The following is a 26,559-nucleotide window of genomic DNA, read 5'->3' as shown; positions in this document are numbered from 1 at the left end:
TTAATACTTTGCTTTTCAAATACACTATGACATTTTACATAATATGATTTTATATATTGTAAAAATTCTACATACTAAATTTCCAAACTTTCCATAGTGTTTCTATTATGTTATTTTGTAAAGAAATTTCTCAAGCCATTTTCTCTCACCTCTCCAGCTGTTAACATAGAATGACTTGTGCAATTTTTAGGTTATTGGTTTATATTGTATCCAGCCTCTCACAGAGACTTCAGATGCCCCAACGCCTGTGAAGAGACGACTCGACGCCTGTGAAGAGACGACTCAAAGCCGGCGATATGTTATGCCATAAATTAATACTTGATTAACTAACTGTATTTTTCTATGTACATTTCCGAAATGCAATTTCTGTAAAGCTGCTTTGAGACAATGTGTATTGTGAAAAGCGCTATACAAATAAATTTGAATTGAATTGAATTAGTGTAATAACTGCAGCATCTGAATCAAGACAAGCGTTCAATTCTAAAACTGATATTGAGAAAAAAAACTAAACAGCTTGCCAATTGTTATGCAAATACATGCATATATGTGGATATCTGCTCACATAAACATTACAACAGACAGACAGGATATAATTAAGACATGGAGGATCTTTATTGTTAAATTACATGAAGTGTGAAAGAAAATACTGAATTATTATCCAATCCAGATGATACTTAAATCTAGTACATATTCTTCAAGAGAAGCAAGAGCATGACAAGGCTTTACAATGACAGTGTCTTTCACTTTGCTTTGACCACAATATCAGCGAATCCGTGCACCTGAGTGAGCTGACGGCAGTCCATCGATGCCAGGAGCTTCTGAGAGCCGGAGACGGTGGGAACAAACTTCTCCATCAGTGTAACCGTCGCAAGCTTCTCCACATCACTGACAGACACAAAGACAATATCAACTCTCTGGAAGCTTTTCCCTCTTTAGATAACATATTTAATGAAGTACAATTTATGTTTTGAAGCATAGGCCTATCTACTGTGCATGAACACGTCACAGCTGAAATGAAACTGCTGTTAAACATTGAAAGTCTTACCCTTTCGGGATCTTTCTGGCGCTCTGCATTCCCATTCCCTTTATCTGGAACAAAACGTTCTTCAACACTTGTGACAGCGGGTTCTGGAACGTGATCTTGACCGTCAACTCTTTACCCACCACAGCGTCCCCTAGAGGCTGAAACAGTACAAACACAAACAGATGTAGATTATTTTTGTGATGAACTGAATTTGCCTGTAGTGTTTGTATTTAAGTAAAAGTAAAAAAAATCACAAAAAATGATGTGCATGTTACACGTCACAACTAGAGTCTCATTGGCGTACAGTGATAATGAGGTCTGGAGTGCGCAGTCTGAAGTTGAACTGTGTGGCCAGAATCTGTTTGGTCTGATTGACCCGTCCGGTGACCGTGAGCATCAGAGCGCCCTGATCCACCAGATGATTCATGTACTCCTTATACAGCAAAGTCCAGGGAATAGTCTTGGCTGAAGGGAGACAAGGGAACATGGCATTAATGACAATGATAAAACAACTGTGTGTAATTAAAATATTTATAAAATGCCTCATATATATATCCTCATATTCCTCCGATTCCATCCTACATCAAAAATGAGGAACAAACTGGGATTATAAAAGGCAGAAAATGTAGTGTAAATGTTAATAGGCCTATGCGTGTTCAACTGAAGAGCTTCCATGCAACGTTTTTGTGCTCATATTCCAGTAATTAATCAAGCATAATTGGTTAATGACTAACTGGTGTTGTGGGGGGTGGGGGTGGGGGCTGAACATTTATAAGGCAAACAATGCATTTTGGGCCATTATATTTTTGCGCTCTAAAAAATTAATGCAAATTTATGTTGTCATTAGCAGTTTTTAGGGGTTTTTGTTCCTCTAAAATTTCTCAATTGTCACCCAGAATGTTAATAGTTGGATTTGTTAAAAAACACTTAATGATGAGGCCTGATTTGCAGTCGGTGTTCAAATTCATCACAAAAAGGTTCAGTGGGGTTTAGTTCAGACCATATAAAGCTTACTTATGAATAGAATTTTAAATAGATATTTCTGTACATGAACAGCATCTTGATCACTCACTCTCTAGCGGTTTGAGGTCGACAGGAATCTGGTCCTTCTTCACGGTGGTTTTCAGCACTCCAGTGTAGTACATGACCAGCGCCTCATACAGCAGGCTGGCCGTGCGCTGCTTTGAGCTCTTGTTCTTCAGGACGATGGAGAGTTTGGCGTCTCCACCGATACGAGGTCCTTCCCCGTCCATGACTATCACAATGCTCACGTCGTTTTCGGTGGATGATGGGTACAGAATCGGCTTGGAGCCGAAGCGACTGGCTGTTTCCACAGCAATGCGTTCCTCCTCCGAACCTGAGAGACAGGAAGATAAGGGGAGAGAATGAGGAGTGTGAGTTGCTGCATTTTATTTAAGAGTTGGAGTATTAGCTTGGTTCCAAATACTAGAGGATTAAGGAAAATAGTTCAAAGCTGTGGTATGATGAGCACACTCGCGCATTTGAAACTATCAACCACAACATTCTTGTGAATAGACTGGAAATTATGTTGACATTAGTGGAGTTGCACTGGTATGGTTCAAATTCACAAGTTCAGTATGGAGTACCACAAGGCTCAGTACTAGGACCGTTGTTGTTCACCCTGTACATGCTACCCTTGAAGATTTCATTAGGAAGCATGGCATTAGTTTTCACTGTTACGCTAATGATACTCAGCTCTATATTTCTTTGCGCCCTGACGAAACATACCAATTCACAAAATTAACGGAATTCATACAAATTTGGATGACTTGTAATTTCCTGCTACTTAATTCAGAAAAAAACAGCAATAAAATGTTTTGGACAAAAAAACTCTTAATAAACTAGAACACTGTTTAGCACTTGATGGCTGCTCTGTCAAGTCTTTGTCGTCAGTTAGGAACCTGGGTGTGCTCTTTGATAACAATCTTTCCCTTGAAAGCCATATTTCTGGCATCTGTAAAAACACATTCTTCCATCTTAAAATATATATCTAAACTACGACATATGCTCTCAATTACAAATGCAGAAAAGTTAGTTCATGTGTTCATGACATCAAGGCAAGCTTATTCCAATGCTCTACTGGGTGGTTGCCCTGCACGCTTAATACACAAACTTCATCTGGTCCAAAATGCAGCCGCTAGAGTTCTTACTAGAACCAGGAAGTATGACCATATTAGCCCGGTTCTGTCAACACTGCTTTCGCTACCTATTAAACATGACATACATTTTAAAATCTTGCTAATTATTTACAAAGCACCAAATAGTTTAACTTCCCAGTACTTGAGCGAGCTCTCAATGCATTACAGTCCTTCACGTCTATTGCAATCTCTTTAACCTGGCATTAACATACCACATAATCAATTTCTATTAATCAAATCAGTTTAATGATGGTTAGGCTGCATATTAACTGAAACCGGGAACACTTCCTAAAACACCCAACATACTTGTTACATTGTAAGAAGAATGACATCTATGCTAATATTAGTCTGTCTGTCTTATCCCGAGGTTACTGTAGTCAGCCGGCAGATGGTGGACCTGCACCTAGACACAACCAAAGCACATCCCTGAATGTCAGCAGAGAACGTGTCTACTAGACAATCCCTGTGAAGATCCTCAGCAGAGACCACAAGAACCAGACAGGTCCTCCCTACAGACCCTATGGGCAGCTTCAGCTCCATACAAGCGTGATGAATCGATCTTCAAGTAAAAGGAACTGGGTGAATATTTGAAAGCAACCGATCCTGATCTGAACTCTGACTTGTGATGTTGCCTGAATCATAATGATACCATGCTTGTTCGTTGGCCAGATGAGGACAGGCCCCCTCGACTGAGCCTGGTTTCTCCCAAGGTTTTTTCTCCATTCTGTCACCTGATGGAGATTGGTTTCCTTGCCAATTCTGGCTTGCTTAGTTGGGGACACTAAATGTTCAACAATATTATTAATCTGAATGTACTGACAATGTTGTATGAGAACTAAACTGAGCTGGACGATTACATCATTTTTTGCAGAAATGCTTTTAGGATAAATTTAAATAATGTAATAATTGATGATCTTTTCAATGGAACTGAATTAACACTAAACTGACTTTAGCTAAACAACAGCCAAAATGCATAATTTCCCTTTTATCACTGTAAAGCGGCTTTGAAACATTCTGTATTGTGTAAAGCGTTATATAAATAAAGATGACTTGACTAGTGTGCTGCCAACATAGGGATCCAAGTGAACCTGATATGGGAATGCAACCAGTGACTGATTTGAACGCAGAACTGCATTTCTTACTAAGTACTTTTGTCTCGTTTTCCATTGCATATCTAAAAATCCTTAAATTAAGATATGTTTATTTGAGAAAGAATCTAGCTATAAGTCTAGTTTTCTGAAATAATATCAAAATTAAGTGAGTTTACGCTTGAAACAAGATCTGCCCGTGTGGTCAGAAAAATGATCTTGTTTTCACTTTTAATTAGGTATTTTTCTGACCCCACTGACAGATATTTTTCTTGTTTTAAGCATAAACTTACTTAATTAACTCAGATAATTTTTTAAGAAATCAAGACTTAACTAATTGTCCTTCTCCAGTAAACGTATCTAGATTTAATAATTGTTAGATGTTTGTACTGGAAAACAAGACAAAAATGCTGAGAAAGGAAATATTTTGTATGTAATTGTATTTTTTTTGTGTTTATTTTATTATGACTTATAATTTCAATCTTTTGTTATGCATTCTCATTTTAATTTGATATTTTTTATTGTTATTATAAAGTGAGTCTCATCTTCAATGCTGCTTGTCAATGTTTTTTGTATTGTAAAGCACTTTGAGCTGCATTGCTTGAATGAAAGGTGCTACTGTATACAAATTAAGATTATTATTATTACAGTAATTAAATATGCATAGTTATGCATGTGTATGAATATAAATATGCATGGAAATGGGTTATTATTTTAGAGTTTACTACTATTAAAGATGCATGATAATAATGAAACATGCGTCTATGATTCCTTAAAATGCTTTACAGGAAATAGATTGAGGTTTTGGACAAAGATGCATTAGTTTTGTTACCCTCTGGGTATTTGTAGAGGTGTGTGATGTCCATGCGCGCCTCCGATCCCACAGCTTTGGTACTGATGCGCTGGCCGATGGTGTTCTTCTCCACGCTGACCTGACTGAAACTTCCATCGGGTTTCTTCTGCCAGTAGATCCTGTCACTGTTCACCTGAGACACAGTGAAGCGAGTTCAGTAGATGTTTTGACTCAAATTGAATACAATGCTCAAAATGAGCAAATGAGGGTAAAAAAAGGCAAAGGCTTCACCTCGGCAAAGACGAACGGCGCGTCGAATTTCAGGCTGACTTGTCCGTTGCGGACGGCGGAGACGGGAGTGGGGCCGCAGCGGTACGAACCCTGGCTGGGCTCCTGAGGGGTCGCGTCCACCACCTGCCATCCACCGTAACCCATCGGCAGGTCCGGCCGGGTCATCCACGACTCGTTCCACACGTGGAAGTTCCTACACAGGAACAGAGTTTATTGGCAGTCGGCAATTTACACAAATAAAGTCGAATAAAATAGGCCATAAAATAAGTCAGTATTTGAAAGTTAAATGTGATGCATAAGAATATTTATCATCAGCCAACGGAGGTCAAACTAAATATTATATGAGCGGTTTTATTTTCTGGTTTGAATCTCATTGAATCATTATTAAAACTTTGGAGAACCCTAAATACAGTAAAAACCCTACATTTAATACACTAAATAAACAACGAAGTAAATGCACAAAAAATATTTAAAAAATAAATATTTTTAATTTACATTAAATGGAAACTCAGGTAAAGTTTCGTTCCCCATAAATCACAACTAGTTATTTTTAATTCTAAAGGGTTAAAGATTAAATCTAGGTTTTATATTAGATACTTGTTCATATAAATATAAATCTGTATTTCTTTGGGACACCTCTAAATACAGTTCAAAACCCCTGGTTTTATATTGATAAACACTAAATAAACGACAATATTAATCCAATATATATGAAATTGAACTTTTTCAATTGAATTTAAATTAAATCTTTTTTTTTTAAACTAAATTTGATTTTAAAAAGAAACTCAAGTAAACAAATAGCTATTTTTCATTCTATAGTTTATATATTAGATATAGGTTTTAGTAGATAATTGTTAATTTAAAATATCTATTATTTCTCACAATAATAATTTAAAAAAGCAATTTTTGCTTCTAATGTTTAACATAAAAGTCATGGGATGCAGAAATGTCTGATATTCATGGATATGTCAGTAATGATCACTTCTATATAAGAAAACCAAAAAAACATAACCTAAAAAATGTTTTTAAAAATGTACACACAGTAATTATAAAGTGACACTGATGAAATTAATGCCAATCATGAAAGGACCATGTGATATTGATTGATGGATGGTTGTTTTTATCGTACCAGACAGAATCAGTGGTCTTGTCTTTAATTATTTCCATCTTTTCATCAATGTAAATGTCAGTGGTCATTGAGAGATCCGTGTCGTGGGCTGAGCTGAAGTTGGTCACACACCGAGTCGGAATACCGAGACATCTCAACACTGAGAGAGAAACAGAAAGAGAAGCGCATTACAAACACATTTATACACTTTATGAAAGGAGAACAAGTTGCTGACACAATGGTGAAGTTCTCTTAAACTTTCCCAGGTTTTTTATATTTATAGCGCCCCCTTGAGGACTGACGGTTATCACAACAATCACGCGCTGGCCAATCATTCTCGTCTGATTTGCATACACATTAGCGTAGGTTTTGGCAGACTGCTTAATTACATTCAGTCTTTTAGAAGATGTTTTTATGCATTAATGCATTGCATATTATCAATGCAAATGATTTATGACACAAACACAACCGAGGTTATGCTCGTACCAGAGGTCGTGACTCCAGCGTAGACCCAGCACTGGCCGAACTTCACGGGTTTTCCTGCACTCTTGTAATACTGTTTCAGAATGTCCCCGCTCCCGGTCCAGGCGGTGGGAGAAGTCCCGCCTTCATAGCTGTCCGACCAATTACCCATCAGCACTCCTCGATCGTCATTAGAGTTCACCTGTCATAGAGAAGAGGAGGAAACCTTTTCAAAACAGGTGCTTTTTAGTTGTGGAATCGGACATCTTAAAGAGGTTTCTGAGAAACGCTGTTGAAAGTGGATCGGACCGAGCGCCACAACAAACTTCTAGCCAATCAGCAGTGAGGGGGGCGTGTCCTTTCATGACGGGGAGGTGCCAGTGCTTGATAGAGTGTTTGTGAATTTAGGGGCGGAGCTATCATGATAGGCCACGTTTGTTTTTGGTGATTTCAAATATTAACAATGTTTCTGTTTTTAAAAAAAAATGTATACTTATATTCAGCAAGGACATATTAAATTGATCAAAAGTGACAGTAAATACATTTATAATGTTAAAAAAGCTTCTATTTCAAATAAATGCTGTTCTTTTGAGCAGTCTATTCATCAAAGAATCCTGAAAAATAAAATGCATCACTGTATCCACAGAAATTTGATCAGTTTTCAACATTGATGATAATCATAAATGTTTCTTGATCATCAAATCATCATATTAGAATGATTTACAATACAATACAATACAATACAATACAATTTTATTTGTATAGCACATTTAAAAACAACTGACGTTGACCAAAGTGCTTAAAAAGCAATAAAAAAGGGTAGACAATACATGCACGAAACCAACAATTACACGTCAGAGAAAAGACGGACACATCAAGGTGCATTGAAAGCTAATGAAAAAAGGTGCGTTTTCAGAGAAGTTTTAAAAAGTGTCAGAGTTTGGGCAGATCTGATATTTGAGGGTAGGCTATTCCATAGCTTGGGTCCATAAACTGCGAAAGCACGATCACCCCTATTTTTTAATCTGGTCCTAGGGACAGAGAGTAAGTTTGAATCCCCCGATCTTAGGGATCTTGACTTATGATCTGGGTGAAGCAGTTCAGATAGGTACTGGGGAGCTAAATTCTGTAAAGATTTAAAAACAAAAAGCAAGACTTTAAAATCTATTCGAAATTTAATCGGTAGCCAGTGAAGCGAGATCAGAACCGGAGTAATACGTTCAAATTTACGATTTCCTTTGAGGAGGCGTGCAGCTGCATTTTGGACTAATTGGGGAACGCCGGACCCAAGTTTCATTTTGGATGAGCACTGAAGGATTTCTGAAGGATCATGTGACACTGAAGACTGGAGTAATGATGCTGAAAATTCAACTTTGATCACAGGAATAAATTACACTTTACTATATATTCACATAGAAAACAGTTATTCTAAATTGGAAAAATATTTTATAATTTTAACTGTATTTTCGATCAAATAAATCCAGCCTTGGTCAGAATAAAATACTTATTTCAAAAACATTAAAATAATGGTACCCACCCCGAAAGTTTTAACTATACTATATATTCATAAAATCACTGTAATATTTGTTTAAACCATAACTTGACTCAGTTGTTTAGACAGTTTATGAATGCATGATGTCCATGTCCTGTGAATGAGACTCACCAGAGCAGAAATCATCCTGGACACGATTATCGGATCTCTCCATTCGGTCATCGCGACCCGACCCCTCTCCATCAGGAACAGACACGCTTCCAGGACATCCTGCTCAAACTGACCAAACAATAACAACAGCAATAATGTCAGTAATAGTAATAATAATGTCAATAATAATGATAGCAATAGTAATATTAATAATAATAATGGAAATACTAATAATAATAATGTAAAGGAGAACTGGCCCTCCGACTGAGTCTGGTTTCAGACTGTGTGTGGAGTTAAACTGTGTGTGGAGTTAAACTGTGTGTGGAGTTAAACTGTGTGTGGAGTTTCTGTGTGTGGAGTTAAACTGTGTGTGGAGTTAAACTGTGTGTGGAGTTAAACTGTGTGTGGAGTTAAACTGTGTGTGGAGTTAAACTGTGTGTGGAGTTAAACTGTGTGTGGAGGTAAACTGTGTGTGGAGGTAAACTGTGTGTGGAGTTAAACTGTGTGTGGAGTTAAACTGTGTGTGGAGTTAAACTGTGTGTGGAGGTAAACTGTGTGTGGAGGTAAACTGTGTGTGGAGGTAAACTGTGTGTGGAGTTAAACTGTGTGTGGAGTTAAACTGTGTGTGGAGTTAAACTGTGTGTGGAGTTAAACTGTGTGTGGAGGTAAACTGTGTGTGGAGTTAAACTGTGTGTGGAGTTAAACTGTGTGTGGAGTTAAACTGTGTGTGGAGGTAAACTGTGTGTGGAGGTAAACTGTGTGTGGAGTTAAACTGTGTGTGGAGTTAAACTGTGTGTGGAGTTAAACTGTGTGTGGAGGTAAACTGTGTGTGGAGGTAAACTGTGTGTGGAGGTAAACTGTGTGTGGAGGTAAACTGTGTGTGGAGGTAAACTGTGTGTGGAGTTAAACTGTGTGTGGAGGTAAACTGTGTGTGGAGGTAAACTGTGTGTGGAGTTAAACTGTGTGTGGAGTTAAACTGTGTGTGGAGGTAAACTGTGTGTGGAGTTTCTGTGTGTGGAGTTAAACTGTGTGTGGAGTTAAACTGTGTGTGGAGTTAAACTGTGTGTGGAGGTAAACTGTGTGTGGAGGTAAACTGTGTGTGGAGTTAAACTGTGTGTGGAGTTAAACTGTGTGTGGAGGTAAACTGTGTGTGGAGTTAAACTGTGTGTGGAGGTAAACTGTGTGTGGAGTTAAACTGTGTGTGGAGTTAAACTGTGTGTGGAGGTAAACTGTGTGTGGAGTTAAACTGTGTGTGCAGTTAAACTGTGTGTGCAGTTAAACTGTGTGTGGAGGTAAACTGTGTGTGGAGGTAAACTGTGTGTGGAGTTAAACTGTGTGTGGAGGTAAACTGTGTGTGGAGTTAAACTGTGTGTGGAGGTAAACTGTGTGTGGAGGTAAACTGTGTGTGGAGTTAAACTGTGTGTGGAGGTAAACTGTGTGTGGAGTTAAACTGTGTGTGGAGTTAAACTGTGTGTGGAGTTAAACTGTGTGTGGAGTTAAACTGTGTGTGGAGGTAAACTGTGTGTGGAGTTAAACTGTGTGTGGAGTTAAACTGTGTGTGGAGGTAAACTGTGTGTGGAGGTAAACTGTGTGTGGAGTTAAACTGTGTGTGGGGTTAAACTGTGTGTGGAGGTAAACTGTGTGTGGAGTTAAACTGTGTGTGGAGGTAAACTGTGTGTGGAGTTAAACTGTGTGTGGAGTTAAACTGTGTGTGGAGTTAAACTGTGTGTGGAGGTAAACTGTGTGTGGAGGTAAACTGTGTGTGGAGGTAAACTGTGTGTGGAGTTAAACTGTGTGTGGAGGTAAACTGTGTGTGGAGTTAAACTGTGTGTGGAGGTAAACTGTGTGTGGAGTTAAGCTGTGTGTGGAGGTAAACTGTGTGTGGAGGTAAACTGTGTGTGGAGTTAAACTGTGTGTGGAGGTAAACTGTGTGTGGAGGTAAACTGTGTGTGGAGTTAAACTGTGTGTGGAGGTAAACTGTGTGTGGAGGTAAACTGTGTGTGGAGGTAAACTGTGTGTGGAGTTAAACTGTGTGTGGAGGTAAACTGTGTGTGGAGGTAAACTGTGTGTGGAGGTAAACTGTGTGTGGAGGTAAACTGTGTGTGGAGTTAAACTGTGTGTTGAGGTAAACTGTGTGTGGAGTTAAACTGTGTGTGGAGTTAAACTGTGTGTGGAGGTAAACTGTGTGTGGAGGTAAACTGTGTGTGGAGTTAAACTGTGTGTGGAGGTAAACTGTGTGTGGAGTTAAACTGTGTGTGGAGTTAAACTGTGTGTGGAGTTAAACTGTGTGTGGAGGTAAACTGTGTGTGGAGTTAAACTGTGTGTGGAGGTAAACTGTGTGTGGAGGTAAACTGTGTGTGGAGTTAAACTGTGTGTGGAGGTAAACTGTGTGTGGAGTTAAACTGTGTGTGGAGGTAAACTGTGTGTGGAGGTAAACTGTGTGTGGAGGTAAACTGTGTGTGGAGGTAAACTGTGTGTGGAGTTAAACTGTGTGTGGAGGTAAACTGTGTGTGGAGGTAAACTGTGTGTGGAGGTAAACTGTGTGTGGAGTTAAACTGTGTGTGGAGGTAAACTGTGTGTGGAGGTAAACTGTGTGTGGAGTTAAACTGTGTGTGGAGGTAAACTGTGTGTGGAGTTAAACTGTGTGTGGAGGTAAACTGTGTGTGGAGTTAAACTGTGTGTGGAGGTAAACTGTGTGTGGAGGTAAACTGTGTGTGGAGTTAAACTGTGTGTGGAGGTAAACTGTGTGTGGAGGTAAACTGTGTGTGGAGGTAAACTGTGTGTGGAGGTAAACTGTGTGTGGAGGTAAACTGTGTGTGGAGGTAAACTGTGTGTGGAGTTAAACTGTGTGTGGAGGTAAACTGTGTGTGGAGGTAAACTGTGTGTGGAGTTAAACTGTGTGTGGAGTTAAACTGTGTGTGGAGGTAAACTGTGTGTGGAGGTAAACTGTGTGTGGAGTTAAACTGTGTGTGGAGGTAAACTGTGTGTGGAGGTAAACTGTGTGTGGAGGTAAACTGTGTGTGGAGTTAAACTGTGTGTGGAGTTAAACTGTGTGTGGAGGTAAACTGTGTGTGGAGGTAAACTGTGTGTGGAGTTAAACTGTGTGTGGAGGTAAACTGTGTGTGGAGTTAAACTGTGTGTGGAGGTAAACTGTGTGTGGAGGTAAACTGTGTGTGGAGGTAAACTGTGTGTGGAGTTAAACTGTGTGTGGAGGTAAACTGTGTGTGGAGGTAAACTGTGTGTGGAGGTAAACTGTGTGTGGAGTTAAACTGTGTGTGGAGGTAAACTGTGTGTGGAGGTAAACTGTGTGTGGAGGTAAACTGTGTGTGGAGTTAAACTGTGTGTGGAGGTAAACTGTGTGTGGAGGTAAACTGTGTGTGGAGGTAAACTGTGTGTGGAGTTAAACTGTGTGTGGAGTTAAACTGTGTGTGGAGGTAAACTGTGTGTGGAGGTAAACTGTGTGTGGAGTTAAACTGTGTGTGGAGGTAAACTGTGTGTGGAGTTAAACTGTGTGTGGAGGTAAACTGTGTGTGGAGTTAAACTGTGTGTGGAGGTAAACTGTGTGTGGAGGTAAACTGTGTGTGGAGTTAAACTGCGTGTGGAGGTAAACTGCGTGTGGAGGTAAACTGCGTGTGGAGTAAACTGTGTGTGGAGTTAAACTGTGTGTGGAGTTAAACTGTGTGTGGAGTTAAACTGTGTATGGAGGTAAACTGTGTGTGGAGGTAAACTGTGTGTGGAGGTAAACTGTGTGTGGAGGTAAACTGTGTGTGGAGTAAACTGTGTGTGGAGTTAAACTGTGTGTGGAGTTAAACTGTGTGTGGAGTTAAACTGTGTATGGAGGTAAACTGTGTGTGGAGTTAAACTGTGTGTGGAGGTAAACTGTGTATGGAGGTAAACTGTGTGTGGAGTTAAACTGTGTGTGGAGGTAAACTGTGTGTGGAGGTAAACTGTGTGTGGAGGTAAACTGTGTGTGGAGTTAAACTGTGTGTGGAGGAAAACTGTGTGTGGAGGTAAACTGTGTGTGGAGTAAACTGTGTGTGGAGTTAAACTGTGTGTGGAGTTAAACTGTGTGTGGAGTTAAACTGTGTATGGAGGTAAACTGTGTGTGGAGTTAAACTGTGTGTGGAGGTAAACTGTGTGTGGAGGTAAACTGTGTATGGAGGTAAACTGTGTGTGGAGTTAAACTGTGTGTGGAGGTAAACTGTGTGTGGAGTTAAACTGTGTGTGGAGTTAAACTGTGTGTGGAGTTAAACTGTGTATGGAGGTAAACTGTGTGTGGAGTTAAACTGTGTGTGGAGGTAAACTGTGTGTGGAGTTAAACTGTGTGTGGAGTTAAACTGTGTGTGGAGTTAAACTGTGTGTGGAGGTAAACTGTGTGTGGAGTTAAACTGTGGAATAGTCTGAGGCTTGAACACAAACAATGTCAAAGCATTCATCCATTTAAAGCACTTTATAAACAGAAGGTCTTGTCAGAGTACAAGGAGGAAGGGGTATCATTGTGCGGTGTTGTATTTATGTATTTATAGGCTGTGTGATCTTACCTTGTTGATATTCTGATTGATTACCATTGTTAGTATCTCTATAATTGTATAGATGTATCTATGTATTCATAGGCTGTTATCTTACCTTGTAGGTATTCTGATTACCATTCTTGGTATTATTATAACTGTATATTCACACGCTGTGTATGTATTATGGTTACCACTGTTGATATAATTAAGGAAGCAGCTACCTTTGTTTTTCTTTTTTTCTTTTCCTTTTACCTGTAACTGACCGGGGTGTGTTTAAATAAGTCTGACTTCTGGCCACTCCGTTTCGAGCATTAGATGAATTTAAGTAATTAAAGTATGGCAAATTTAAATTGTCATACTGTTTAATCAGAAATGCTTCCTTATTGCCTTGTTATGTGTTATTATATTGCACCAAATAAAGAAAAATGCAAAAATAATAAAAATAATAATGTAAATAATAATTATATTATTAATAATAATAACATTGTAAATAATTAAAATAATAGCAATAAAAATGAAAATAATAATAATGTAAAAAGACTTTTTAAAAATGTTTAAAAAAAATAACAAGATAATCAAAGTAATAATAGTAAATAATAAAAAATAAATAAAAAATAATTATAATAATAATGTCAATACAAATAATAGCAATGGGAAAAAATTTAAATCACTTAAAAATATAATATTAATAATAGCAATATTACCACTACTACTACTAATAATAATAATAATAAATGTGGAACAATAAAAAAATATTAAAATATAATAATACTACTAATAATAATAATAATAAATGTGGAACAATAAAAAAATATTAAAATATAATAATACTACTACTAATAATAATAATAATAATAATAATAATAATAATAATATTAACAGCAGTAGTAATAGTAGTAATAATAATAACAGCAATAATAATAATACATGTCACTCTCTGTAATGGACTTGTGTGTTTTCACACCTGCGCATAATTCCATGTTCTGGCTCCAATTTGCTTCTCGGTTCCGTAATAAATTCTGCCCATGCTGTTGAGAACATACTCTTTTCTTTCCGCCTCGTTATCCAAGTACACGGGATCGTCTGAGGAAAGACAGATGTAGGTACAGTAGTGTTACTTCAGTGCTGTAAAAGAAGCCGGAGTGTGTGTGTTGGGCCCGTACCTTCACACCAGGGGTTGAAGAGCAGGACCAGGTCGTTCGGGGCGCAGGGGAACACCAGCTTCCTCCTATGAGAGAAGGACACCACGCTGATCATGTAGCGGCCGATGGAGGCGCTGGACAGGGTGTTCACCGACACACGCACACGCGTGTCCTTCTGCTCCACGATCTTCATCTCCCAGCCGTTGTCTTCCAGCTCGTCCACCAGCGGGACAGAGATGAGGATCCCAGTTGTGACCACAGAACCTGAGGAGGAGAAGTTACAGTTACAATAAAAGATTCTATTCAAATAGGATAAATGCTTCTTTTTTTTACTTTCTATTCAAAGAATCCCAAAAAAATAAAATGTGCAAAGATAAAAAAGTATCCAGTGAAAAAACTACTCTCAAGTAGTTACTAGATAATTCGGAACATATTTAGGCCTCTATGTATGTATATACACACACACACACACACATACATACATACATACATGCATGCATGCATACATACAGGTGAAACTTTGAAAATTACATACAGGTGAAAATTTGAATATCGTGCAAAAGTTCATGTGTTTCAGTAATTCAAATTAAAAAGCGAAACTAATACATTTAGTATATATAACTATAAACATATGCATGATTATACTTTTCAGAGGGCCGACATTTCTGTAATTAAAATCCTTTTTTTTAATTGATTTCATGTAATATTCAAATTTTCTGAGATTTTGAATTTGGGGTTTTCATAAGCTATAAGCCATAATCATCATAATTATAACAAATAAAGGTTTGGAATATCTCACTTTGCATGTAATGAGTCTCTATAATATATTAGTTATATATTACCTTCTAAGTTGAATTACTGAAATAAATGAACTGTTGCACGATATTTTTCGAGTTTCACCTGTACATGTTATTATTTAGATATTATTAATTTAAATGATTATTATTATAATAATAATTAGATATGCAACAAAAACAGAAGAGACAAGCATTTTTTCTGGCATCTGTAGCATGATCATTCCTTTGGTTTGTATAATAATAACTTCATACAACTACATTTGGATTTATTAAACAAGTATAAAACATAAAACAAAATAAAACATGAGTTTTGCATTCAAAGGCGTGTAAAGGGAAAGATTGACACAGAGAAGAAAGAGTTCAAACTCTTCACATGTGCTGATAACCGCTCCTGAACACCTGAACGCAAGATCTTCTTCTTCTGTTCTCCAACATGTGATCAAGTGTTTATTTCTGCAAGCGTTTAAACTGGTAAACGGTGTCTAATGCATTCCTTTTCAAGAGGAGTTCGCCCGCAACTGCGCCACACACACACACACACACACACACACACACACACACACACACACACACACACACACACACACTACTGCGGGATAGTGGGGGTTCAAAAGTGACAGTTAAGACATTTATAATGTTACAAAAGATTCTATTTCAAATAAATGCTGTTCTTTTAGAACTTTCTATTCATCAAAGAATCCTGGAAAATGAATGTATCGCGGTTTCCTCAAAAATATGAAGCAGCAGCACAACTGCTTTCAACATTGAAAATAATAATCATAAGTATCATGGATTAATAAAGAAGCAGCAGGATTGGATGACATCATAACTAGTCCTGGCCCGAAACCAAGCACTTCATGACTCACACCATCAGGATCCAGATTCAAGTGTGATGAATAGATTCATCCGTCAGCGGAATAAAGAGAAAGATAATTAAACTAACTGTCAGAATGTCTGGCCATCTTTCTCTCTTTGTTACACACTTATGTATCAAGCAATCCATGTTAACGCATCCGACTCCGGATGAAAACATGCTGTGGTTTCTGGTGTGTGTTTTATGAGTGACGGCTGAGTACACACAGACTTCACACACAAGAAACACAACGGCTTTAAATGCACAGCATTATCGGATTCTGACATCTAATATTTACTGACTCGGATTGAACTCGGATCAGATTCAGACTTTGATTGGGATTGTTCTTCTGATGCTGATTCTGGTTCTTCTGTTACTGGTTTTAAAGGTGTTTCTGACTCTAGGTGTGAGATAATTGTCGTTCAAGAACTCTTGTGATTCAATTATGCAAAGCCAGAAGTGCGTTCACTGAATGAGAATGAAATATTGCAGTAATGGAGAAAAAATGAACTTAAACTCAAAACAAACAGTGAGAGGGAATGCAGACAAGTCCGGGCGTGAGTCTGTTATGTGTGTGTGTGTGTGTGTGTGTGTGTGTGTGTGTGTGTGTGTGTGTGTGTGTGTGTGTGTGTGTGTGTGTGTGTGTGTGTGTGTGTGTGTGTGTGTGTGTGTGTGTGTGTGTGTGTTTAGCTTGTGTCAGATTAGGATAAACACAGATATTTAACGGGTGAAGTGAGATGGAACTGAAAATAATGACTGTTGTGAAACAGATTTATCCTTCCCTCACACTTTGTGACACATATCTAAATGGTAAATGGACTGCATTCATATAGCGCTTTCACAGACCCAATGGCCACCAAAGCGCTTTACATAATGCCTCTCATTCACCCATTCACTCACTCATTCATACACCGACGGCGGTGTCAGCCATGCAAGGCGCCATCAAGCTCGTCGGGAGCAGCTGGGGTTAGGTGTCTCACACACACACACACACACACACACAGCTGGGGTTCCCGGGGGTCTTGCTCATGGACACCTCGACACTTGGTCAAGTGGAACCGGGGATCGAAACACCAACCTTCTGGTTTGTAGAGAACCTAGATGAACCACTGAGCCACTGCCGCCCCAAGACACGCTTCTGATGGATCTAAGCCCTAACATTACACACACATTATTTTAAGCCCTAAAATTATACCTTTTTTTTTCCCAGAAAGCTTATTCTCTTTCATTTTGATAATACTTTTTTTTTACCTTTATAAATATTATAAATAATACAAACATTTCTCACATTCTTTCAACTTAAATTCAAAATAACTTACAATTTCATGCATAACCCTTTTAATTCAGCTCAAAATATCTTACATTGGGTGTATTCGCAGACCTTGTGTGAAAAAAGAATAATATAACATGATATTTCATGACTCTGGAAGGCCTTATAGCTCTATATGCAAATGAGCTGTTCCTCTGGGTCCATAAAGTCACTTCAGTCTGCATTCAGATGTAGACATTATAAAATGATTTTTTTGGTGAAGTTTTAGCATTTTGCATGAATTCGAAGTATTTTTAGGTTTTCTATGTGCATTCCGCGCATTCCATTCATTCCTAAGGAGCTCAAATTGACCCGCGAGGAAGGGATTTGCTACTTTTTTACATTTCAACCACAAATCATTTCTTTCTTTATTTGTGTATTGGTGGTTAAGTGCGTCAAACACTGAGGAACACTAAAGTGTGAGAATGCTCCTCAAACACTCACTCAGCTGCAGTTGCAGGTTGTCTGTTTTGCTGTTGAACGGTCTGGAGAGCTCGATCCACATCTGGAAGCTCTGTCCTCTGCGCACGATCAGGTTGTCGCTGAGGTAAGAGTCTGTGTGATGCTCGCGTCGGTTCGGCCCATCTCTGGACTTCAGGAGATCCACGGAGCGCACCGTCAGAAGCGTGTCTGAGGAACACAGAGGTTTAGATACAGTCAAATAACTGAAGTCTGAAATACTCCTCCTCATCCTCACCTAAAGCAGCCGGTCTAGCAGACGCAGACGCAGACGCAGACGATGCAGACGTTGCAGACGTTGGTGTGGTCGTAGGCACGTCTGCGACGGGACCGCTAGTAGTGGTGGGCACTGAGCTAGACATTTCTACGGGTTAGCTGAAAAATCAAGAGAAAACAAATACCTTAATATGTTAAATTCATTTTCATAAATAAATACACAAACAAACAAATAAATATATATTAAGACAATAAATATAAAGATATAATTTAATAAATACATAAACAAATAAAGAAATGCATTTATGAACAAATTTTAAAAAAAATCAATCAAATACATGCAATATAAATTAAAATTGTAATATATATATATCTCAAATAAAAGTTAAACAAAATATAAATAAATATGAACTAACATGGTAATAAATAAATAATTCCAATAAATAAAACATTAAATAAAATAAATACAATTCTAATGAATAAATAAATATTAAATGACATAACTTAATTCTAATAAATAAATGAAAGTCTAATAAATAAAATAAAAATATATTAAATAAATATAATAAAAATAAATAAATGTACTAAATTATTTCATATTGTTTAATTATTTATACACATGTATAAATGTATAAATAATTATGAAAACACATCGTTCTATTTAATTCCGGGTTTACATTATTTTGATCTTCAAATAGTTGTCACATAATAGACTAACAGAGGAAAATGTGGATGTACTAATGTCCAAATTGGTTTATCGAGATTTTAAAACTATTTTCTATGTCTGGCTTTCTGCGGTCGTCATGATGTGTTCTTTGTTAAGGATCTGAATGCCTTACAATAGAAATTAAACATTATTATTATTTTGATCCAAAGGCTTCTGCTTAAAAGCGGTTTAAGTTTAATTTAGTTGACAACATGAATATTTTGAGTCTTCATCACCATCTGCATGTGTGTGTGTGTGTGTGTGTGTGTGTGTGTGTGTGTGTGTGTGTGTGTGTGTGTGTGTGTGTGTGTGTGTGTGTGTGTGTGTGTGTGTGTGTGTGTGTGTGACGTCCAGAAGAAATGTAATTCCTGAAAATTTGTTAGAAAAGTTTGATTTAATAATAAAGCATTTCCAAAGTTCCTGTAATGTAATGAGCTTGTGGAAAAAACACTCCTGCATCTTTCATCAGTCCGTCATGTAATTATCCTCATTTTACTAATTAAACGTGTGGCTATTCATCTCTTTGGGATGTGAAACATCAGGTTTTCTGTGTGTGTGTGTGTGTGTGTGTGTGTGTGTGTGTGTGTGTGTGTGTGTGTGTGTGTGTGTGCCTGTGTGTGTGTGTGTGTGTGTGTGTGTGTGTGTGTGTGTGTGTGTGTGTGTGTGTGTGTGTGTGTGTGTGTGTGTGTGTGTGTGTGTGTGTGTGTGTGTGTGTGTGTGTGTGTGTGTGTGTGTGTGTGTGTGTGTGTGTGTGTGTGTGTGTGTGTTCAACTGTTCAATTACTAAAACAGATCAATATTTCTCCTAGTTTTCATTGAAATATCATGGCACTGTATATAGACCGACATATTTGTCGTCCTGTTTCTCTGTTAAATTCATGCAGGGATTAACGACGAGTTCTGTCATCAGTGACTATTTTAATAGTGCGATTATAAAATCATTATAGAGTTTATTGCTTGTCTGACAGCGTCACCTCCCACGTCAAGTCATTATCAAAGCTCTTCACAAAAGACTCGCAACAAAGACGCCACTTACACACACACTCACACACACTCACACCTGGATAACAACCCATTAAACATCATGACATCATCATCACGTCTAACATGTGCAAATACATGTTTTACAATATCTTTCATTCTTAAATCTCTCAAATTCATGCATATTTAAGTATAATGCATATATGAAAATATATAAATCAAAGATTAATTACAGGTGAAACTCGAAAAATTTGACTATCATGCAAAAGTTATAATTTTGATGATTATGGCTTATAGCTTATGAAAACCCCAAATTCAAAATCTCAGAAAATTAGAATATTACATGAAATCAAAAATTAAAAAAAGGATTTTAAATACAGAAATGTCGGTCCTCTGACAAGTATAATCATGCATATGTATATAGTTATATATAATAAATATATTAGTTTCACCTTTTAATCTTAATTACTGAAATACATGAACTTTTGCACGATATTCAAATTTTTCGAGTTTGACCTGTATATTTAGAATTATCCTGTTTTAAAGTTATAAAGCATGTTATAAAGACCCAAACAACTTTAAATGGCAACATGAATACATAATTTAATGCAATATTTTCAATTCTATCAAGCGTAACGTTTATCATCATAAAGTGTAGAAGTAATGTAGCAGTGTTACCTGTGTCTCTGACGGAGCGTCTGCGGTGTGTGTGTGTGTGTGTGTGTGTGTTGATGAACTCAGGGAAAGTTTGGCTCTTATTTAAACTCATCGCCACTCCTTCTTCTTCGTGACACTTACTGTCACACACAGCTGGAAATACAGGACATTTCTTCCTCCTCTTATTCAACGGGAAATATTCCAGAAAAATCAAATCATCGTGAATCACACATTTAGCAGCCCAAAATCTGTGAATCACCAAAGGCAATTCAAAACACATTCTCAATAAGTAAATATGATTCTAATAAATTAATCAAATTCAAATAAATAAAATATAATTTAATAAAATGAATAAACACATTAATCTAATAAATAAATAAAATTCAAATAAATAAAATGTAAAAAAAGTATTAAATAAAGTAAAATATAATTCAAATAAATAAAATATAAATAAATGCTAAATAATTTTAGTACAATTCAAATAAATAAATAAACATTAAATAAAATCAATAAACACATTATTCTAATAAATAAAATTCGAATTAAATTAAATTAAACAAATTAATCTAATAAATACAATTCAAATAAATGAAATGTAAAAAGTATTAAATAAAGTAAAATAAATATAATTATTATAAATAAAATATAAATGCTAAATAATTTTAGTACAATTCAAGTAAATAAATAAACATTAAATAAAATCAATAAACACATTATTCTAATAAATAAAATTCGGATTAAATTAAATTAATAAACGAATTAATCTAATAAATAAATAAAATTCAAATAAATGAAATGTAAAAAAGTATTAAATAAAGTAAAATAAATATAATTCTAATAAATAAAATATAAATGCTAAATCATTTTAGTACAATTCAAATAAATAAATAAACATTAAATAAAATCAATAAACACATTATTCTAATAAATCAAATTCGGATTAAATTAAATTAATAAACAAATTAATCTAATAAATAAATAAAATTCAAATAAATGAAATGTAAAAAAGTATTAAATAAAGTAAAATAAATATAATTCTAATAAATAAAATATAAATGCTAAATCATTTTAGTACAATTCAAATAAATAAATAAACATTAAATCAAATCAATAAACACATTATTCTAATAAATCAAATTCGGATTAAATTAAATTAATAAACAAATTAATCTAATAAATAAATAAAATTCAAATAAATGAAATGTAAAAAAGTATTAAATAAAGTAAAATAAATATAATTCTAATAAATAAAATATAAATGCTAAACCATTTTAGTACAATTCAAGTAAATAAATAAACATTAAATAAAATCAATAAACACATTATTCTAATAAATAAAATTCAAATAAATAAAACATAAATACATGTGGAATTGATTTTATCAAATAAAATGTAATAAAGATTAATCAATACATGCATTGAACATGCATTCGATTTAGATCTCGAGTCATCAAATACACACTTCACACACACTAACACAGCAAACTTTGGACATACTTGCTTCAAATTTGTTTAAAAACTGGGGCACGTTCACCAACAATCTGCAGTTTATGTTGAACAAATACATCATCCGCATAGTTCAATCTTTTTCACGTTTTGAGTGAAAAGTTACCGAACAAAACGACAAAAATTGTGTTGTAGCAAAACACAAAAAACACGAGGTGTGTCCCATTCCACATCCTCCTGCATTCTTCATCGTCCTGCAGAAAACACACGTCCTGCAAACATATCATCCTGCAAACACACGACACACTGAACGTCAAGTGTGCGGATAATGTGCTCGTTCAACCCAAACAACAAATCTCGCTGCATGTTTTGAAACATTTACACTTTATGTGCAAATGAAGAGGTTTTCTCGTATATCTATAGTGAGCATATCTAAACTTTTAAAGCTTCACACCTTGATAACTCATGCACACATATATTAAATAAACATGTTTCCATAAAGCCCTCTTATGTTTTCCATACTGTGACAGAAAAGGGAGAAACAGGTTTGAGTGTTCGAGAGAGAGAGAGAGAGAGAGAGAGTGAAAGGGAGGGAGAGAGGGATGAGATTAGATGAAGAAGGTGTGTGTCCTGTAATTTTCAGAAGAGTGTCATTATAGTCATCGGTTTGGAATAATAAGTGAGTGAAGGGTGCGTCAGTTACACACACTTTATTACACACTTTTGTCTGGTTCACTAATAACACCAGTTCCACCAAAGATGTTCCACCTTCTTCTGGATCGCAAATATTCGGCTTCAATTGATTGTTATTGTAAAAAAGAGCAAAAGTTTCTCCAGAATTATTAAATGCAAAATAAGATTCAAGAGTGAAACTCAAGTAAATATGAAGGACTTTTAGAAACTTTAGATCAAAACATGCTAAAACATCAAGAAATGTATTTAATAAATGGATTTATAATACATTCAATAAAAGTGTATGCTAAGTAAATACAAGTAGAATAACAATAAATTATTATAGACTCATATTTATATATATATATTCTAATAATAAATACATTTATAATCAATTTAAAAAAATGTATAAAGCACTTTTCATTTACATTTAATAATTGTCTGTTCAATAAATAAAAGTATAATAATAATAATAAAAATAACTATACTTATAATAAAAATACATTTATAATTAATTAAAATGTAAACATTTTATTTAATTAAAATTAAATTAATTTATAAAGCACTTTTCATTTTACATTTAATAAGTGTCTGCAAAATAAATACAAGTCTATTCAAATTATTATTATTATTTTTAATATAGTAGTAGTCGTATAGATTCGTAATAAATAAATACATTCATAATAAATTTTACTAAATGAACAAAAATATTATTTTATTATTTGAAAACTAAATAAATAGTTTACATTTAATAAAAGTGTCTGCTAAATAAATACAAGTATTATAATAATAATAAATTACTATATACTTATAATAATTAAAAAAAATTATAAAAAATATACAACTAAATACATTTATAATTAAATTAAAAATGTATTCATAAAGCACTTTTCATTTATAAAGCACAATACATTTAATAAGTGTTTGTTAAATAAATACAAGTATAATAATAATAATAAATTACTATATACTTATAATAATAAAAAAATAATAATAAATTAAAATGTAAAAAAAAAAAGAAAAAAAGTCTCAGATGAAATTAACCCTGTTTATGTCTGATGATTAAAAATAAAACCTGATGTTTTACATCCCAAAAGGTTTAATAGCCATTTAATTAGTAAAATGAGGATAATTACATGACGGACTGATGAAAGATGCAGGAGTGTTTTTTCCACAAGCTCTGAGTCAATACAGGAACTTTGGAAACGCTTTATTATTAAATCAAACTTCCTTGAATCAGGAATTACATTTCTTCTGGACGTCACACACACACACACACACACATGTCCGACCCTGCAGAATGATTCACGCCTCATCAACGGATTCAACTAGAAATTAAACTGAAGTCAGAAACGTGTCATGCAATTAAAGACGTCTCTTATTTTGAAGGAAAGATTCTATATGGAATCTTCAAGAGTTCCGTCAGGCGCTTCAGAACCTTTCAGGGGTTCCATCATTTTATGGATTTAGTTTTAATTCATTCATTTTGTTGGAATTCATTTTTTATTTTAATTAAATTATATGAATTAAAAAGCTTGTAAACAAAATTCATCACTAGAAAAATAAAGTTAAACATGAAAGCATGATGCAATCATTCAAGACATTTCCCCTTCTATAGAACATTTTTGGCATAAAGAACATCCGAATTCTATATAGAACCATTTTCTTTTTATGGAAGCTTATTTCCACCACAGAATAAGAAAATTAATTAAAAAAAATTATAAAACAATTAATAGTTGTGGTATTAACTGCAACTTTTTAATCACACAATTCTGATTTTGAACTTTTATCTCGCCATTCAGACTGTTTTTCTCGAAATCTTTTAATATAAATGAACAGTCTGGAGAAAAAGAGAAGACAGAATTCAGTTTTTAGGATATCATTTTGACATTTCGTGATCAGACAGACCCATTCATCCACCAAATATGCATGAGAATTCAGAGGAATGGAAGTCAGAGGTTAGACATAAGCCAATAATTGTGAGGAATTAAGTAAAAAAAAAAAACAGAAAAGGTCAAAATTGTGAAATAGAATTGTGTATTAAAATGTTGCAATTAACCTTTTCCTTTTCTCATTCAGTGCTGAAATGGGCTTTCATAGTTTTCACCTGCTGCTACTGTATGAGCAATAAAAACACACACACACACCTGATAACTGTAAATGATATTGGGTTTGGCTATTATGTTGCACAATTTATGTAAATTCTTCAATTGCAAAGAAGAGTAAAACCTTTTATTTCATCAGAGTGTGACAGATAATAAGTGGCATTTCCTCTTTCATCATCCTCACAGAATCAGATTGTCGGTGAAGTGTGTGTGTGTGTGTGTGTGTGTGTGTGTGTGTGTGTGTGTGTGTGTGTGTGTGTGTGTGTGTGTGTGTGTGTGTGTGTGTGTGTGTGTGTGTGTGTGTGTGTGTGTTGGGTGCTTTTATCAGACTCACACACACGACACACAGGTGTTTCAGACAGTAAAGCAAAGATGAGAAACGCTTGTGTTGAGATAAATAATAAATGAATCAAAGATGGCTTTTAAAGGAACGGGCCACCGTTATTTGAAATGGGCTTATTCCCCGTCTCCCCTAAATTACAATAGGTGGACAAACGCATTTTTGTCTCAGCGCATGCATTGTCTTAGTCTGGCAGCGCCGACGCTAGCTTAGCTTAGCATAATGAATGGAATCCTTTGTTGCCGGATAGCATGTCATGAGTAAAAGTGATAAAAAAAACAAAAAAACAACTTAATTGCTTCTTGTGGCCTCTGCGTATTCACAACGGGTACAAACAGCAGTGCAGATTAAGACCAGGCGATTTCCTAGGCAGAGATTGACTCTATATGGGGGGAGCACCCTCACAATTTCAGCCCCTCTTGTATTTTCTATTTTTATCAATGATTTAGGTCATGGAATAGATTCAGCTAAATTACATTTCTATGCAGATGATACAATTATTTATACAAGAGCATCTTCTTTAAATCAAGCCTTAAAGCAACTACAGAACGCTTTTCAAGTGCAGACTCACTGTCACAGTTAAAACTGGTTTTAAACTCAAAAAAGACAAAATACATGATCTTTAGTCGTGGACGCTCTAACGTAACTGATATGTCAATTACAACTTCAAATGGAATACTTCTAGAAAGAGTTAGTTCTTATAAATACTTAGATATGGATGGATGAAAGATTAGAATTTGACGTACTTGACAGTTTGTTGAAGAAGCTTAGACCAAAATTGGGTTTCTTCTATCGTTTAAAAAATCATTTTTCATATGAGGCCCGAAAGAAAATAGTAGCGAGTGCATTTTTATCTATAATTGATTACGGTGATCTGTTATATATATGCATGCAGACACATCTCTACTCAGAAAATCAGATTCTGTGCATCTTTACGCTTTGTTTCTGGTGCAGAGTCATCATTGCATTTTATATGATTCTTTAGCTTGCTTATCTTTACATCAAAGGAGAACGATACATATGTACTTATTTATTGCAAAAGCTCTTTTAGGTAAATTACCCTCTTATATATCAAATCTTTTAATTTATTACAAAAATAGTTATCGCACAGGTCTGGTTCTCATATTCGGCTAAAAGAATCTGGTAAATGTGCTTTTTCTTGTTATGCTCCTTGGTCTGGAATGAATTGCAAAATGCACTTAATCTAGATACAGCTCCAACGCTGAGCTCTTTTAAACGTCTCTTGCACAATGTTTTAAAGGACAATTGTAATTGTTTTTCTTGATTTGCTACTATATATTTAGTTCTTGAATGTGTAAATTGTGGTATTGTTCATTTTGTGATTCTCTTGTGTTGTGCTGCCGTCTTCACCAGGTCTCTGGAAGAACAGATAGTAATATCTCAATGTGATTCTACTGGTTAAATAAAGGAAATAATAATAATAATAATAATAAAACAAATTGTGTTTGCTTTTTCTTTCAGTAATGTCATTCAAAAATATATCATTACAAATATTTCAATGCAGTTACAATTGTATTTCAGTCAACAGAAAGTGAGATGCTGAAAACATTAAAACACATGAGTAAATGGCTTTTTATTACGATGATTATGACGGACGGACGGACGGACGGACGGACAGACAGACAGACAGACAGACAGACAGATAAATAGATAGAGACATAGATAGCTAGACACAGACAGACAGACAGACAGATAAATAGATAGAGACATAGATAGCTAGACACAGACAGACAGACAGACAGACAGACAGACAGACAGACAGACAGACAGACAGACAG

At 35.5% G+C, this 26,559-nt stretch overlaps 1 protein-coding gene across 3 annotated transcripts in view; it reads right to left on the bottom strand.

Annotated features, from left to right (window-relative positions):
- Positions 1–590: 590 nt before the first annotated feature.
- LOC143725515 (AP-1 complex subunit sigma-2) overlaps positions 591–26,559 on the bottom strand; it is a 79,381-nt gene continuing 53,412 nt past the window's right edge. The window contains exons 1-14 of one of the 3 annotated variants that reach the window (XM_077217977.1): positions 20,219–20,329; positions 17,877–18,013; positions 17,624–17,809; positions 14,242–14,484; positions 14,043–14,161; positions 8,589–8,696; positions 6,950–7,127; positions 6,485–6,623; positions 5,356–5,548; positions 5,104–5,257; positions 2,097–2,381; positions 1,329–1,489; positions 1,046–1,182; positions 591–885 (exon numbers count right to left, since the gene is read on the bottom strand). In XM_077217977.1, coding sequence (XP_077074092.1) covers positions 741–885; positions 1,046–1,182; positions 1,329–1,489; positions 2,097–2,381; positions 5,104–5,257; positions 5,356–5,548; positions 6,485–6,623; positions 6,950–7,127; positions 8,589–8,696; positions 14,043–14,161; positions 14,242–14,484; positions 17,624–17,809; positions 17,877–18,000 — 2,172 coding nt within the window. In that variant the 5' untranslated portion in view covers positions 18,001–18,013; positions 20,219–20,329 and the 3' untranslated portion in view covers positions 591–740. Of the gene's footprint in view, positions 886–1,045; positions 1,183–1,328; positions 1,490–2,096; positions 2,382–5,103; positions 5,258–5,355; positions 5,549–6,484; positions 6,624–6,949; positions 7,128–8,588; positions 8,697–14,042; positions 14,162–14,241; positions 14,485–17,623; positions 17,810–17,876; positions 18,014–20,218; positions 20,330–26,559 lie in introns of those variants that run through there. The other 2 variants (XM_077217978.1, XM_077217985.1) reach the window with 2 other exon arrangements.

This window comes from Siphateles boraxobius, unplaced genomic scaffold, assembly GCF_051911475.1.
Source record: "Siphateles boraxobius isolate OS27281-9 unplaced genomic scaffold, OSU_SipBor_1 77, whole genome shotgun sequence".
NCBI classification, from domain to species: Eukaryota; Metazoa; Chordata; class Actinopteri; order Cypriniformes; family Leuciscidae; genus Siphateles; species Siphateles boraxobius.
Note: the sequence above shows the minus strand (reverse complement) of the source record. Positions and strands in the feature narration are given on the sequence as shown.